General features: G+C 32.7%; 1 protein-coding gene across 3 annotated transcripts in view; it reads left to right on the top strand.

The window, feature by feature from the left end:
* The window catches only part of CDH19 (cadherin 19), a 111,777-nt gene that overhangs the window by 67,811 nt on the left and 25,266 nt on the right, over window positions 1-18,700 (top strand). For all 3 annotated transcript variants that reach the window (XR_003116656.1, XM_025365242.1, XM_025365241.1), the window contains exons 8-9: window positions 6,307-6,428; window positions 11,489-11,610. Coding sequence is in view for 2 of the 3 variants with exons in the window: in XM_025365242.1 (XP_025221027.1) it covers window positions 6,307-6,428; window positions 11,489-11,610 (244 nt within the window). In the remaining variant the exon portion in view is untranslated. The remainder of the gene's footprint in view (window positions 1-6,306; window positions 6,429-11,488; window positions 11,611-18,700) is intronic.

Here is an 18,700-nt window from a genome sequence, read left to right as displayed (position 1 = left end):
TGCATGGTAAGAGCTATGAAAACCAGAAGAAATATTAGGACACTGTATTTTAGCCTTAGGGATGTTTCTTTGTTTTGGGAGAAACACTAACACATATTAAACATAGTAAATTAGCCCCAATTCATTAAACTCATATTAGTTTTTCCTACTGAGTAAGAATCACCTGCTGTTTCTGTAAAGGATGGAAATTCCCAAACTCAGTTTCATCAAGTCTTGGGTGGGAAAAATAAACTGGTTTAACAAAATATTATTGCTGTAGTTGAGGTCGTAAAAGCTTGAGAAGCAAGATCTACCTTTATATGAATTATAGTAACTAACCATATGTCAATTTAAAAACAAATGGGGCACAGAAATGATGGGAAATGTGATATTTAGATTTGAAAGTGAGATGATAGAATTGTTTTAAGGAGCCTAGTGTGGTAAAAATTAGAGGAGCCCAAACAATCTATAATAAAATTTCTACCATAAAATTATTAAGAACTTCATAAGAAATTATTCTTAATTTTTTTAATTTTATCACTAAGACTATGTATTATTTCAGAGGACTAAATGTTTATGTCCCTCAAAATTCATATTTGAAATCTGAAACACCAATGAAATGGTATTAGAAGGTGGGTCCCATATTTGAAATCCTAAATCTCAATGAAATTGTATTAGGTGGGTACAAGAAGGTGGGTCCTATAGGCATCAAGTCATACGAGTAGAGCCCTAATGAATGGGATTAGTGCCCTTACAAAGGGGAACCCAGATAGCTCTCTCAGCCTCTCTCTGCCTGTAAGGACACAGAAGTCAGCAGTCTGCAACTGAAAGAGGGCTCTTGTCAGAAGCCAATCATGCTGGCATCATAATCTCATACTTCCAGCCTCTAGAAATGTGACAAATAAATATCAGTTGTTTATAAGCTGCCCAGTCTATGGTAATTTTTAATAGCTGTCTGTGATGACTAAAAATTGCCTAACTCATTTGGACTTCAGATACAGGGATTACTCTTTTCCTATCAATGGGTATGATTCACTTTTTGGACATTATTGAAGTTTCCTTTTAAATTAAGCCTAAAGTCAAATTTTGAAATATTTTGTAAGTATGAGAAAGATAGCGTATTCTTTCCTGTTAAAAAAAAAAAAAAAGAGCAAATAAAACCCAAAGCAAACAGAAAAAAAAAGAAATAAAAAGATGAGATCACAAGCAGTGAAATTGAAAGCAGTGGAGTAATATAATGAAACCAATAGCAGATTCTTTCAAAATATTGCTAAAGTTTATTAATCTCTATCGAGAAAGACCAAGGGACAAACAGAGAAAGAGAAGACAAAAATTACTATTATCAGAAGTGAAAAATGGAGCACACATACTGATCCCACAGACATTAAAAAGATTATAGGGCTACTTTGAACAATTCTATGCCTATACATTTAGATGAAGTTCTTGAGAGAATCCACTAAATTTATATTAAAAGATAAATAACCTTAGCATACACACACACATATATTTACAAACAACCATATATATACAACCACATAAATATGTACACATACACATGCGTACACACAAGCATATATATATATCACCAAAAAGTCAGTTAAAAACCTTCACAAAAACAAAGAACAGTTCTAGTAAAAATTGATGCCACTGATAAATTCTACCATATGTTACAAGCAAAGAAAACTACAGATCAAGATCCCTCATAAACAAATATAAAAATTATTTACAAATAATTGTAACTCCAGCTATTTGTGAAAAGGAAAGTATATCCCTATCAACTGGAGTGCACCCAGGAATACAAGGATGCGTCCATATTTTAAAATATTTTCATGTAAATTACCATATTGACAGATTAAAAAAGAAAAGTCATATATCATCTCAATAGACAAAAAAACATTTGACAATATTCAAAATTAATTTATTGTAAAAACTATCAGCACAATATGAATAGAAGGGAAGATTCTTAAACAGATACAGAGTATCTACAAAAGAATGCTGCTAATATTATACTCAATTGTGGAATATTATGCGCTTTTTCCTTAAGATTGGAAACAAGGTAGCAATGTATTCTTTCACCAGTCCAAATCTATAATATTGGAAGTCCTGGCCATGCAATAAGTGAGAAAAAGAAATAAAAACATACAAGCTGGAGAGAAATAATGTCGTTTTCTTTATTTGCAGATGGCTTGATTATTGTCTAGATAATTCCATAAAATTCACAAAAATGCCCAGTAATAAGTGAGTTTATCAAGGTAGAAAGATACAAGATTATTATAAATTAAACATATACTGAATAACACCCAGCAATCCTACTCCCAATCATTTACCCAGGAAAAAAGGAAACTGTGTGTTTTGGGTTGAGTTGTGTCCTAAAGATGCAAGTTGAGTCCTAACATCCAGTACACTCGAATGTGGCCTTGTTAAGAAATCGAGTGATTTTGGAGGTAAATAGTTAAGATAAGGTCATACCTGAGCAGGTACGTTTTTAATCCAAAATGACTGGTGTCGCTATAAGAAGGTAGACACTGGGAGAGGACTGCCATGTGACAACCGAAGCAGAGATCAGAGCAATGCATCTACAAGCGGAAGAATAGCAAGGACTGCCAGAAATCACTGGAAGCTAGAAACGAGATGGAAGGATTCACCCCTACAGGCTTCAGAGGAAGCATGACCCTGTTGATGCTTTGATTTTGATAACTCTCACAGAGTTAAATTTATTGTTTTCAGCCACCCAGCTTGTGGTGTTTTGTTGCAGGAGGCCTAGAAAACATACTCACTTATTCTGACATGAAAACCTGTATGCAGGCATTTATGGCAGCTTTATACATGACCTCCAAACACTGGAATTGACTCAAATGTCCTTCAAGAGGTGAATGGATTTTTAAAAAATAAACAAACAAAAATAAACAAAGCCTGTGGTACCTAATCTAAAAAGATACAACAAAGGAAAGGAGGGTGATAAAATTGTTCTGCGTCATTACGTGATGGCAGACACATGACTATTCATTTGTCCAAGTTCACAGAATTCTTCATGATATAGAGTAAAATACTAATTAGTGTAAACTCTGGCAAAAAATCAAACAGAACTTTGGAGATATTCCTAAAATGAAGGCAAACTACTGCAAGTGTACTTTATTATATTATAGACAAATAACATAATCAAACGGAGAGGAATTAGGAAAATACAACCTAAGTAATTTTGGAAGAGGGTATTTCAATTCAAAATATAGAGACCAAAAAAATTGCTGTTCAGAAGAAATGTACTCTACATACTGAGTATATTTTTTTACGTGGTTACTATTTAGGGATTGCAGTGTTACTCTGCGTGTATATTGGGATTGAACACATAAGTAAGTATATTGTAGATAAGAAGAGTAAGATTCATTATTGTCAAAGGAAATGGTTACAAATAAAAAAATGAGAAAAGTTACATGAAGGTGTGGCACTGGATTAAAATCTGAGGTATGATACACTAATGCCTTCTTAGTATATATACAGACAGAAGGAATTATATGGAAATAAATATAGATGTGTTTGTATGCATGAGTATACATACATATATTTCCTGTTGATGTCTGCTCAAAGCACCTAAATACAATGAAACTCAAGAAGCAATGGAAACTCTTAATACCTAGATCTTGCTTTCTAATGCTGCTCTCCAATCAAAGATACTGCAACTCATCTGATAACTAGAATCCAGAGTTGTTGTAAGGAAAAGACAAGGTTATCCTGGAGCATCTTGTGGCTCCTGAAAGAAAGTATTCAAAAATGTTAACACTACTCATCTATGGATACTGAAAATTAGTGGATAAATGTTTGAGGAGAAACCAGAACATTTTGAAATAGTTTCCTGAGATCTTTATGAATTACAAAAGAAAAAAATAGCAACTTACCCCAGAGAAATGGGGTCATCATCACCTAATCGAGTGCTCAATGTTAATATCGCCATTCATGAGATATGATGAACGTCATGTTCCCCTGATATGATAGCCTGAGAAAGTATATCATGTCTGTGTTATTCCTGCCAAAAATATGTAACCTTAGTCTAATCATGAGAAAGCATCAGACAAACTGAGAGACACTCTATCAAATAATTGACCAATACTCTTCAATAGCATCAAGGTCTTGAGAGACAAGAACATTGAGGAATTGTGGAGGAGACTAAGGACACAGGAAAATGAAAGACAATATTGGATTCTAGATTAGATTGTGAAAGAAAAAGAATAAGAGTGGAAAAAACTGTGAAATCCAACTGTAGTTTGTAGTTTAATTACATTATAGCGATTAATTTATTAATAAGATTAAAGTTTTACATAAGATTTTAACATTAGAAAAAGCTGAGTGAAGAGCATGTAGAAATCCTGTGTGCTATTTTTGCAATATTTCTGTAAGTCCAAAATTATTTTAAAATGTTTTTAATTGGATTAGTGGGAAAATTCCAAATTTTTAATTTTGCTGAGGTGATGATGGAACATATCTAAGTAAGGCAGCTGTTTACATATTTATGAATTTTCTGATGTTTGTCTCCCTAGTTTTAAAAATGGGAAAAATATGTATGTATTTTACATATATGTAAAATTTAACTAAAATTTACCTCAAAGCCAAACAAATTTTGTCCAGTGAAGGTGGAGTGGGGGAGAAAAATTTACATAATGAGAATTTGTGTTTCTAAAAATGGTTAAGAAAAATGATACATATTACACATCATTGCTTATATCACATCCTAGAAGGCTACATATATTTTTATTTCTGTTTTAATTAATTAATGAGACCTGACCCAATTATTGTTTATGTGGCTCTTCTTCCTAAATTCTAACAGTTGCGCATTAAACTATTAAAGACTATAACATCCTATCAAACTTTAAATGGGCTTTATGTGCAATGATACTTTACAGAAATAGGATTAGATATTTAATTCAAAATAACAACTGTTAAAACACTGTATAATTTTGTCAACAAATCTATTATATGTGAAATGCAACCACTTTAGGATATTTAGGGAAAATACTTATAAATATTTTAAATGGGGGTACAGTTAAAACTGAACTCCTCTAAACCTTAATTATTTGTAATTTCTATTGAATCCTTATCTGAATACCAATCTACAAAGTAGTATAATGTTTTTGGAAACTTTTGAACTCAAAATTAAAATATTCTCATCTTTGCCATATAATTATGGCAAACTTCATTGATATCTCATCAAAGTCTTCAGAAATATACATGCAATGATAAACCATTATTGAACCCTAGTTATTATTACTCTTTAATTTATATTATTAATTATTTCCATGTAGATGAGATGCGCTGAGTATTTCAAAGTCTTCTTTCATTGTGGAGGTGGAGGTCATTTTTCAGTTTTTTTTTTTTTTTAATGGGAGAACTTTGTAACTTGGCTTTCTTCAATGCACAATCAATCTAAAAGCACATTAGAACTACTATATTTTACTTTTGTTTTACATGTGTATATATATAAAACATATATTATATGAAAAAATATATAATATATAATAAATACATATGATGTAATATATCACATATACATACATACATAGATATATAATATCATATATAATAAAACATATGTGTATTGTATATTTCATATATGTTACATATGTTATAAAATATGTAATGTGTTATAAAATGTAAAATATATGTCATATATAATGTATTGCATATATGTTTTACATTATATATATATATATAAAAAAAGTCTTTTGGATTCCTGATTCCAGATTCCAGATTTCAGAAGTCTTTCAGATTTCCCAAAAGAATTAAAAGTCTATCTACTATATAGACTTTACCCTTCATCAAATTTACTTTTTAAACAAACAAAAACATTTGTTAAATATCAAGTCAAGTAATTGTAGTAAAATGAACAGATTCGCAAGCAACACCTGTGACATAGGAAAGAGATCAATCCTAGTGTAGGCTGAAGATGTATTTTAATTTATTTCATAGAAAAAAAATATTCACAATCATTAATTTTTACCCCACTTATTTGCATTTCTCTTCATTTCCCAAATGGCTTTTGACATTATTTTAAAGTCATTAATCTATTAACATTCTTTTTTGACATGAGAATGAGTGACATGTGTTTACAGTTAGCATCCATCAATTGAAATCTAAAGTCAGGTTACATTTTTTTTTTCTATCTCCACTGAGTTGATCTTAAATACAGGAATAAACTATTTTAAAAGTTGTTCAGTATTATATATTGGCTATGTAGGGCATGCACTGAATAAGACATCTTATTGCTTAAAGACTATTATGTAACATTGTTATGTAGACAGAATAAAAACATTAAAGTATACTTTCTTTTTGGTTCAGGTATTCTATTACTAGGAGCAAAGTGTTCAATATCGATGATAATGGTACAATCACTACAACTAACTCACTGGATCGGGAAATCAGTGCTTGGTACAACCTAAGTATTACAGCCACAGAAAAATGTAAGTACTCATTTGAAATCCAATACAGTTGTTTGCATGTTTCGTAAATAATTACACAATTTCTATACATGGAGACAAGGCTGCCTTAAAATGCTGTTGGAATTATTTAAATGACATTCAATGTAAATGTGTGTACTTGTGTATTTTATTAGTTTTATTAACATCTGCTTATTACTACTATTCCAGCTTATTTATATGCTTATCACTAAATACCTTCTAAACTGTTATTTTCTAATTATAACAGTAAATAGTTTTTCATACAAGCGTAAATTGAGGAAACCACAAAATATGAGTGAAATTCACCTGAAATTCTGCTTGTTTATTTAGGCAGATGGTTTCGTTTTCGGTTTGTAAATTATTCTGATTTACCACTTAGATATTGTCCTTAAAATTATGAATCAATGATTCATGCAATTATATTGTTTAAAGCTTAAAGAAATAAATATAACACAATATAAAATATCAAAGTCATTTCCATTACTTAATCAATAGATTTAAAATTGTAAAGTATTAAAATTGTGAACAGAAAATATTCTCAGATGCATCTTTTCTTATAGCTGATTTTACATGGAATTTTAATGATCGTGGTTCCTTTCTTCACTCTTTGTTGAGGCGGGAAGCATATATTTCTGTTTTCCTTACTTTGTTAGGCAGATGGCAGGTGATATGGTGGAGTGGAAGGCATCTCTGAGTGTTTTTTGCGATACAATGAACAGTTCTATGGAAACACTGTAGGAGAGCTGGAATCTGGGTTTTCAAGGTTCCATTTAACTAAACCATAAAAGGAAGCAAATGTTACAATGGAATAAATGCCCGCTGCACTAGAGGAAATGTCAAGGCTTCTCATGTCAGAAAACACAAAGATGTTTATTTTAAATGCAGCTTTTATTCATCGCTTATTTCTGAGAACAATTTTTTTTTTTTTTCATTTTAAGGAAAAACTTGTTGGAACGAGAGTTTATAACACTGGATAACAAATTTTCGTTTTTTTTCTTTCTCTAATATTTTTAAAAGTTCTACATCATTAAGCCCATTTTAGATCTATTTGGGGAAAATATGTGTAACTGCCATTTTTTTACTACCATGAAATCAATACTGAACCAAAAATAATTAGGCTTGACCATTTAAGCTTCAATAGCAATATAAACAAACCACCTAACCAGTGGAAAACAGGGCATTACATACAACTGTTTCACAAATCACCTGGCTGCATCTGCTAACTCCCTTGAAAAGCCTTCACCATAACAATTATACTGATTATAGGAAAGCGATGTTCCGTTTGAACATTTTTTTTTCCCAGCAAATGAAGTTTGTTGTGCTTAGTCTCTTTTCTGGAAAGCTTCCCCAATTAAGCACAATGCTATTTATCAGTATGCCAGCTAAGTGAATAAAACTATTTTAAAGTGAAGCTGTGAAGTTTTATATTCATTTTGTACAGTAATACCAAAGATTTAATTTGAACTTAATTTCAAGCAAAGTTTAGGAACACAAAGATAAAAACATTAAATGAATTTCTTATTAATTTTCTGTCAGTTTATTCACAACTGAATTATGTTATACAATTTAATTACTTAGGCAAAAAGATATTCTGTGATGATGTATGTGCTAAAACCATAACAAATATGAACCTTAATTTTCTGATTAATTTCTTCTTGAAATCTTTAGAAATATCTTTTCATTTTTAAATGTTCCATTAATCTATTTTCATCCTAAATGTCACACAGTAGAGAAAAGTCTCAAAATGATAAATACTAATGGTTGCTGTATTTCTTAAAGTCCATGTGTGTGTGTGTATGTGTGTAATAGATCCTAGAAATTTTAATTTTTAATTAATTGAAAATTACAATTTTTATCTTAATTGTAACTGTTATTGTTGGGAAAATACAAATACAAGCAAAATCTCATCTCGGGCCAGAAAACCTCTCCTCAAAGGTAGAACAGAGATAAACATTTTATTACTGGAAAACATTAAAACGCAATGTGATGTGCATCATAGGAAATCTAAGAGATTGCCAAAATGGAAAGAAATCTCACCTTTTTAAGTAGTCGAGCAGATACAATCCATTATATACATGTTCTCAAGTTAAATGTTATCCAGACGTTCAAGTATGAGGACTTAGCACTATTTGTCACATAGAATTCATTCTATCTTCACTGAGTAGTTGGAGTGACCGCCTGTGTTTGCTAAGTGGTTTTATCCAAAGGACAACTTAACTTTTCATGTCTTTATGACAAGAGGTAGTTCTGCAACTTAGAACAAGGTCGTTGCTAAAATGGGTCTCCTATCCTTCCACAAAAACTAGGATATAGGGATGCCATATTCCTTGAAGATTACATTTCAAAGAGATGGTCACCATTACTTGAGAAATACAATCCTGGATCCTAAAGCTTCCAGGAAACTTATTGAACTTTTGAAAGATTTCCATACACTTCAAAAAGACAAAGAAAAAACTTACATACAAAGCTTTTTTCCCCCCTCTTTCTCTTTCTCTCTCTCGCTCTGTGTGTGTGTGTGTGTGTGTGTGTGTGTGTGTCTATGAATGCTCTGAGAAAAGGAAGGAAAGAACAAAGATTTTCTCTTGCTTTCAACAAGAACCAGGCCTCTAATTTTTAATTTGTATTGTTCTTTCAAATTATCATTACAAATAGTACCTGTATTTTCAATAAAAACACTAAGACAAACTAAAGAATCCCACCCCTATACCCTTTAATTATATCCACCTTTCCCATAGCTTTCCTTTTTTTTTTTTTTTAAGAAAAAGAGAAGCCCTGTGTGATGACTTACGCCTATAATTCCACCACTTTAGGAGGCCAAGGTGGGTGGATAACCTGAAGTCAGGAGTTCACGACCACCGTGGCCAACATGGCAAAACCCTGTCTCTACTAAAAATACAAAAATTAGCCAGTCCTGGTGGCATGTGCCTGTAGTTTCAGCTACTAGGGAGTCTGAGGCAGGAGAATCGCTTAAGCCTAGGAGGCAGAGGTTGCAGTGAGCTGAGATCCTGCCACTGCACAACAGCCTGAGAGAGAGAAAGATTAACAACAATAAAACTACACAATATAATAGCTGCAACTTACTTTTTTCAGTACACAAAATACATGTCTGGTTAGTAGATACAACAAAACAATCCTATTTAATGTTCATTGTTCAGTTATGTGCTAAGTAGTCTTAATTGCTTTATGTATATTAACCAATTTATGTAATTGCTTCATGTAATTTATGTAGTTGCTTTATGTATATGTTTAATCTTAACAGCCTATAAGGCAGTTACTACTATCACGCCCATTTTTCAGAATGCCAACTGAGGCATTCTGGTTAAGTATTTTTCTCAAATTGGGAACCAAGATTCAAACTCAAGTCATCCAGTTTTAAGCTCACAATAAAAATGTGTTACATTGACTCACTCTTTTATCTGGCACAGGGTTTCACTCTGTAGCCCAGGCTGGAGTGCAGTAGCCCGATCACAGTTCACTGCTGCCACAATCCCCTGCTCACGCGATTCTCCCACCTCAGCCTCCCAAGTAGCTGAGACTACAATGTACATTACCACACTAAGCTAATATTTTGAATTTTTATTAGAGACGAGGTCTCATTATATTGCTCAGGCTGCTCTAGAACTCCTGAGTTCAAGTTATCCTCCTGCCTTGGCCTTCCAAAGTGCTGGGATTTAGAGGTGTGAGTCACCATGCCTGGTCAGACTCACACATTTTTAATAAATCCACATAATGTCATAGTTCAGCTGTAATTTATTCTCCCCGATTCTTTTTTGTTGTACATTTGAGTCATTTATATAATTTGGATGTGATGCAAATAACTCTGGAATGTATTTAAGTGGATCATTCACTCAAATACTGATACCTTAGACTGTAGCTTAAGTTTAACAGATTGGGTCACAGATATATGTAGTTTAAATTTCATTATCGATTGCTAGAGTCAGTTTACACTGTTATTTTTCAGCCCTCGTCATCACTGGGTGCTGTTTTATCACATATGACACAAATGGCACGGGCTAAACCATCCTTCTTTTTACCTGTGGTGAGAGGCTGTGTGAAGATTATGATAGTGCGACATGTCTCAACTGCAGGCCATTTGGCCCAACACTTCTGCCGCCAGCTTCAACCAGGGCACATTGACAATGTCTGAACAGTCTGGATTGACACACTGGGGTAGAAGGGATACTGCAGACATTTGGGGAATAGAAGTCATGGATGCCGCTAAGCATCCTGCAATGCACAGGAGAATCCCCCAAAACTAGGAATTATCCAGTCTAAAATATTAATAGTGATGGCAGTGAGAAAGTCTGCTATCAGATAAATTGAATTTTCTCTCCTGTAAATTCCTAGTTCATACTTTTTTCTGAAATGTCTTTTTTTAATATCAAATTGAAGGATTTAAATGTTTTAACCACAATTTTTTCTCATTATGTTTTTTGGATTTTTTGGCTCACTTAGAAAATCTTCTCAATTCAATGTTTATATAAAAACTTTAGTTTTTTTATAACGATTTTACTTTAAAATATATTTAGATTCTAATTATTTGTTTTTAAAAGCTACACTCTAAATTTCAGTGGTTCACAGAATTGTTATTTTTGTTATAGCACTGCAGCTATAATCTTACACAAGTAATTTAACTGTAATTTTTGAAACTAAATGGTTTATCAACTTTTTTATCAGTAAAATTGGGGAGGATAATAATCCATTTATTGATCAAGATTAAATGAGTTAATACAAAACTTTAAATGGTTCCTGGACTCTTGCAAGCTCTCCATATACCCTTATTTTACTTTATCTTTTTACTACTTTTTCTCATCACTTATTACAGCCCATGGCAAGCACAATGCACCCAACAAATATTGCTTGGTTTGAATATATTAGCACAGAATTTTTTTCTAGGATCTATTGCTGATAAATAGGTGAGTCATATAGATATCCTGTCCTCAGATTGCTTTTCTCAAGTAAAATAAAAATGTACCATTTAGCCTCTAATGTAATTTTAATGATGTATCTTCTAAAGACATATTAAAATGTTAGATTTTTTATTATATATATTCAAATTGCAGACAATATAGAGCAGATCTCTTCGATCCCAGTGTATGTGCAAGTTCTTAATATCAATGATCATGCTCCTGAGTTCTCTCAATACTATGAGAGTTATGTTTGTGAAAATGCAGGCTCTGGTCAGGTAAGGACTCATTATAAATTACAAAGTCTAAACTATATATCATTGTTTCATAATATGTAATTATTTCATATATTATACAATATTGTTATATAATACATATCATTAACATCTTTAATATTCATATATTATAATTTATATAATTATTGTAATTCTATAATATTACATATACAAACTATATATAAATTAATTTTTATAATATATAATTTTTGTTATGCATTCATCTTATTTTAAAACATCAAAAAATTAATTTTATTCTATTTATATTAATTACATGCTTTTATGTTGTGAGCTTTGTATATTTTATTTTAATTTTTAAAAACATGCAAATTTCAAGTTTTCTACTTTCAAATTCCTCAAATGTTTTTAAAAATCTGCTAACGATAGTGATTCAGTAGTTTACTTTTATAGTATATTTATTATTCAGTAGTTCATTTATACTTTGTCAAACAATTAAGAAAAAAATTCTATAGGTTACATAGTCACATTTAAGTTTCTTTTTATTTTTTTGTTCATCATGCAGGTACAGGTAAAATGAAATATAAGCATAAACATATAGAGGGAAAATATGCCAAAATGTTTTTTCATAGCATTTAATCACTACACCAGGTATAGCAACACAAGTAAAACTGAGTTTTATACAAATTACTAGATATGTAAACATTTATGAGAACATACTCATTTTGAAATACATTATCTTTACTTCACAATTTATTTCTTACACACACTTTCTTATCTGCTGCTCACTGTTTTATTTGTAAAATGTGAAACTTAAATTAGAATGTTATTTGTGTACTTCTAAGCTCCAGTACATAATAAACTAACATAATTATGAGGTTTCTTAGAGCACACAGAAGACTATTAAATACCACAGGCTGTTTTTCTTTAAAAAATGTCCAATAATGTTCAAAAATTTTACAGTCTAGTATTCATGATACTAAATAGGTATACAGACACTATCAACTCAGTTATTCTAAGTAGCTTTGAATTTATCAACAAAGCTAGTCAGGGACCATTTGGAGTTTACAAAAGCAGAAATTATATTTCTCTTTCAATAAATGTTAGTAACCAAAGTTATATTTGATCTTCAATTTCCTACTATGCTGAGGAATAGGCATATCTTAAGAGATAGGTACATCTTAACTTTTACTGATTATTAAACTGCAACATAGTGAAAATTGTCAGTATTTCTTGAAATGATTGTGAATTTCATTAAGCTATGTGTGTTTTTGAATATGATTTCACTGGAAATAATGATCAAATCTTGCCTATAAATATTTTCCAAAATGTTTTTGAAAGCAGTAATAAAATTGTTAAAAATATACAAATGACTTTAAAAATTTAAAGCACTCATTTCTAATGGGTTAGAACCCAAGGATTTGGGGACAGTAAAAGGTGGATATAAAAACTTCAGAGGCTCTCCATTGTGTTGCACTTTCCCTAGAACTAAAATTGAACTGTTTTAGAAATGTATGGACATACAGTATAGGGTAGAAGAGATCACAAAAACAGAATGAACATGAACTTGGACCCATGGCTCCTCTAGAAATTCGGCTTAGACATTTTTCTTCAAACCTGGTGCTATAAGTAGATTATATATTTAGAAATTGGATGTATCTAATATTCTCAAGAATTTCAAACACATCTGGTTACTTAGACACATTGACCAATATAACAAGCAACTTTAAAATAATAACATGTAAATCTAATAAATGATACTTTAAATGTGGCATGCCAGTTTTCTTAAAATACAAATAATTTTTGACATGATGAATTTTATAATTTTCTAATAAATGTATATTAAATTTACATATTAGATGTAACATATTTCTGGAATTATAAATAAAATTATGGTTTATATTTATGATTATATTTCATATTTTGAGTACTAGTATAGTAAATTATTTCATTCATTTCATGTACATGTGAAGTGTACATATGAATGTATTTAGATTATCCATTGATTAGATAGCCTGTTTTTAAACTTTAAAAAAAACAGGCTTAATTTACTGTATCTTCTATACACCTATTTCTGTAAATATCCCATGTGGTAAGTATGTTAACTGAACAAAGGTTTGTTATATATATATACATATATATATATATATATATATATTTTTTTTTTTTTTTTTTTTTTTTTTTGAGCTGGAGCTTCACTCTTGTTACCCAGGTTCGAGTGCCGTGGCATGATCTTGGCTTACTGCAACCTCCCTGTCCCAGATTCAAGCGATTCTCCTGTCTCAGCCTCCCGAGTAGCTGAGATTACAGGCAAACACCACCATACCTGGCTAATTTTTTTTGTATTTTTAGTAGAGATGGGTTTTTGCCATGTTGGGCAGGCTGGTCTCAAACTCCTGATCTCGTGATCCGCCTGCCTCGGCCTCCCAAAGTGATAGGATTACAGGCGTGCGCCACCACTCCTGGCCGTTTCTATTTAACATTTTTGTATTTTCCTCAATATATAACTAGATTTATGACAGCAGAGACTCTTGGTGATTTTATCCATAGTTATATATGTATGCACATACAGTGATTATAATATGAAAAGTATTCAATTCTATGCTTTCAGAAAAATATATTTTACATGCAACCTGGAAAAACAATTTTACATGTTTTGTAAATATGATAAAATAAGCAAAAATGACAATACTAACCATATGGATATAGTTCAAAAGAGAATTAGTAAGTAGTATTTGTTAGTTATACTAAAAAACTCAATATATATATATGTATATGTGAGTACACCAATATATAATAGATATTTTAAAATTTTTATTTGTAATTCATTCAATTTTTAAGTTGCCATACACATATACATACATACATATATATATACACACACAGAAACACACCCCTATATATATATATACACATACACACATATTTATATATACAGTAATAAAACTAATACTTGGAAAACATCCCTGATGTTGAAGTTATCTTTATAACACTTATTCAAATATTGCTGGACACATATACTCAATGAAAATAGAAATGAAACTAAAAGATGGTGTGCCAGTCCTCTTTTGTATCTATTCCAAAGTTGATGTAATACTTTGAGCAACACAATTTTAAAAAAGAAGAATGATGAAATAGTGTAGATGTATTCCATTATTGTCATCTTCACGCAAACTTTCATTACACAAATTTTCAAATTACATGTCTTTTAAATGTAGATGTGGAAAAAAATTATGAGAAATGATGAAATAAGTCCTTGGATGATGATATAATCATGAAAATGTTTAAGACAAGTATCTTGACAATATTCAAGGCATTTAAAACCACCATGTTACTAAGTTTCCATAATGTATCAATATTTGTTTATTCTTTAACAACCTCTATAACAACCACAAAAATGCAATACCATTATCTACAAATAGGTAGAACTGATCGAAAGGAAACTCAAATGCTAATGTTTATTGCAATGTATTGTAAAAGTATTCTCAGTTTTAAACTCTACTGAGGAAAAGAAATATCTGTCGGGTGTAATGGCATAGAGTTTTCTTGTGCCCTGCTTAAAGTATAAGTGTAAAACTTTATGGAAAAAGCTATGAAATAAAATACATTTTGGCCGGGCGCGGTGGCTCAAGCCTGTAATCCCAGCACTTTGGGAGGCCGAGACAGGCGGATCACGAGGTCAGGAGATCGAGACCATCCTGGCTAACCCGGTGAAACCCCGTCTCTACTTAAAAAAAATACAAAAAAACTAGCTGGGCGAGGTGGCAGGCGCCTGTAGTCCCAGCTACTCGGGAGGCTGAGGCAGGAGAATGGCATAAACCCGGGAGGCGGAGCTTGCAGTGAGCTGAGATCCGGCCACTGCACTCCAGCCTGGGCGACAGAGCGAGACTCCGTCTCAAAAAAAATAAAAATAAAAATAAAAATAAATAAAATACATTTTATAAATTTACATATATGTATACTATGCTTCAAAAGTTTAGGTAACATAGGTAACTTTGTCAACATCATATAATGTAGCAATATGTAAGACAGAATTAAAATGTATGTCTGTCTCCAAGAATGATAGTGATTTTAACCCCGTATTCCATGCTAATCATAAAGACTAGCTCTCTTTAGATTATGCGCACAATTAAAAATGTGAAAAACAGGTTTTTCTGTTTCTCTATTCAGAAAGAATGCTATTTACGATTTTAAGGGCAAAAATAAAAGGAAGGTCAATTTGACTGATCCCAAACTCCTTCCTGGGATATGCATTCCTCAAACTGAAAATAAGGGACGTTGGTCAGCCCTATTTTACAATTTTCCTTAAGGAGGAATGTCACACATCATGAAATAATTATTTTGGGACATGCAGATGTCACTATCAAATTCTGGAAGTCTGTCTCCGTCCTATAAGCATCTGAGAAAATGATACATGGCTACCTGTCATGTTCCTCCACTTAAATCCAAGGAGAAGCCAACAATTTCCTCTCACCCTGCTGTACACATGATAGTTTACGAATTGAAATCAGTGGACACATGGTTTGAGTGCTGTCAATGTATATAACATTATAGTAGATACTTCCTCATATATTAAGATTCCTTGTTTTAATAATCCAGAAATTATGGCTATCACAAGCACATGACTGTTGTGTTTCCTCCAATGTTGGTCATAGAGTTAGACTGACTTGGGTTCAGGTTTCTGATTTGAAATTCACTGGGTAGGTTGTTGTTAATACAATTAAAACCAAACACCTAACATCAATATATGCCTCCCAAAGTGCCACTAAAACTTTTTAAAGTGCTGTTAATCTCTTACTCCTTTCTAGAAGTGAAATATTAATGTATGAATATTAAAACCAATGAAGCAATCTCTAAAAAAAATGCTTTCAAAGGTAATAAAGCATAGCTCATGTAACTGAAATGGTGTGCATGTGAACCATAATTATTTTAATGCAATATCTCTGTATAAGTAGTTTTTTAAAATTATGACAAAGGGTAGTAAAAGTTATTTGATTAAGTTCACTGTAATCTTATCAATAATATTAAGTGGTGCCGATAAGGAAACTCACAAGAGCATTCTATTTAGAAGTAAATAGAGAAAATGTTTAAACACAAGGAACAGTTAATCAGCAAAATAAGGAAATGTCTACACCATTAGAACACAAATTGTTAAATATATGTGTCAGATAAATTAAATAATGTAAATTCTGGATTAAGCCAAGAGAAAATCCAGAACCAGTATATACTTTCTTAGATTTCAAGCAGGGAACTTGGTGGCACAAACAAAATGGGAAAACACTTTGACAGCTCTCCACCTTACAATGAGAACATGATAGTAAAGAGAAACGTGGCACCTTCCTTTTTTTTTTTTTTTTTTGAGATGGAGTCTCGCTCTATCGCCCAGGCTGGAGTGCAGTGGCCGGATCTCTGCTCACTGCAAGCTCTGCCTCCCGGGTTCACTTAATTCTCCTGCCTCAGCCTCCAGAGTAGCTGGGACTATGCCGGGCACCTTCTTTGATATAATCTCAGCCTGAGATCTCTGAAAGGGAATTGCTAAAAATAAATTTGGGGCAGATTAAAACATGAAGGACACGCAATTTAGAGAATGTTGGTAAGAAATAAAAAGCTTCTTTATACCAGAAACTAAAAGAAGAGTATATGCTTAGGATGATAGATTCGGCATGGATTTGTTTCTATTAAGAAACCCAAAACGAAGTTCACTGTTTCCACTTGCCTAGAGTACTCTTTATTTTTATTTTTTAAAATATATTTTAATTAACAAATACAAATAGTACATATTTATGGTGCATGATAATGTTTATATATATATATATATATACACAAACACAAACACATATATTGTGAAATGACTAAATCAAGTTAACATATGCATTACCCACACACTTGTTTTTTGTGGAGAGAACACTTAAAATCTACTCTCAGAAATTTTGAAGTATACGATATGTTGTTATTAAACCACAGTCAATGGTTATTAGCTATATACAATTGATCTCTTAAACTTACTTTTCTTGTCTAACTGAAATTTTGTATTCTTTGTCCACACTACTCTTTTAAAAGGATGAGGCTTCTTCAAAGTCCCAAAGCAGCAGCACGATAATTATTTTTAAAAATATTTACCGGCCGGGCGCGGTGGCTCAAGCCTGTAATCCCAGCACTTTGGGAGGCCGAGGCGGGTGGATCACAAGGTCAGGAGATCGAGACTATCCTGGCTAACATGGTGAAACCCCGTCTCTACTAAAAATACAAAAAACTAGCCGGGCGCGGTAGCGGGCGCCTGTAGTCCCAGCTACTTGGGAGGCTGAGGCGGGAGAATGGCGTGAACCCGGGGGGCGGAGCTTGCAGTGAGCCGAGATCGCGCCACTGCACTCCAGCCTGGGAGACACAGTGAGACTCCGTCTCAAAAAAAAAAAAAAAAAAAAAAAAAAAAAAAAAATATTTACCTGTGCCCATGCATGTGTGCACACACACGCACAAGTTAGAAAAAAGGAAAAATAAAGAAAAAAAAAACCAAGCTATCTACATCACAAAAGGAATTATTAAAAGGGCAAAGAATGTTTAAAAAAATAGATCCTGACACATTGATGTCAGTTTCCGTGTACTTTAGACAACATATTAGTCTTTGATTGCTTACATGGTTTCTAGTACAGCAGTATGTTCTGGGCTCTGTCACTGATCAATTTATTGCTTCTTGGTGCACATTCATGCCTCAGTACCTGCTTGACAAGGTCCTGCGCTGTGCACAGGAATTGCGCCCCCCAAGCCCCCGCCCCCACCCCCGGAGAGCTTTTCTCCTTTACAGTGAATGCAAGGTTGAGCCTTGTCAGTAGAGGGCGATGGATGAACATTGCAGGAGAAGACTTCTCTTCCTAGATCCAGTGCGTGGCGTCTTTGCTTTTCCCTTTGTCATGCTGCATGGTCAGCTCTCTGGACATGTGGGGATTTGTGTGGTGCTTTGCGCCAGACACACATACAGACCCTAATATACCAAATGTGCAGGCACCTGGCAACCAGAAACTGCAACCTGGGCTCATGACAACTGCCTTGAGACCCACCCCCCGCCGCCAGTGTAAACACACTGTGCTCCAGACCTGGCAACGCAGTACGCGCCAAGTCCTGTATTTTTATCCTCCAG

The sequence above is a fragment of the Theropithecus gelada genome, chromosome 18 (genome assembly GCF_003255815.1).
Source record: "Theropithecus gelada isolate Dixy chromosome 18, Tgel_1.0, whole genome shotgun sequence".
Taxonomy (NCBI): Eukaryota; Metazoa; Chordata; class Mammalia; order Primates; family Cercopithecidae; genus Theropithecus; species Theropithecus gelada.
Note: the sequence above shows the minus strand (reverse complement) of the source record. Positions and strands in the feature narration are given on the sequence as shown.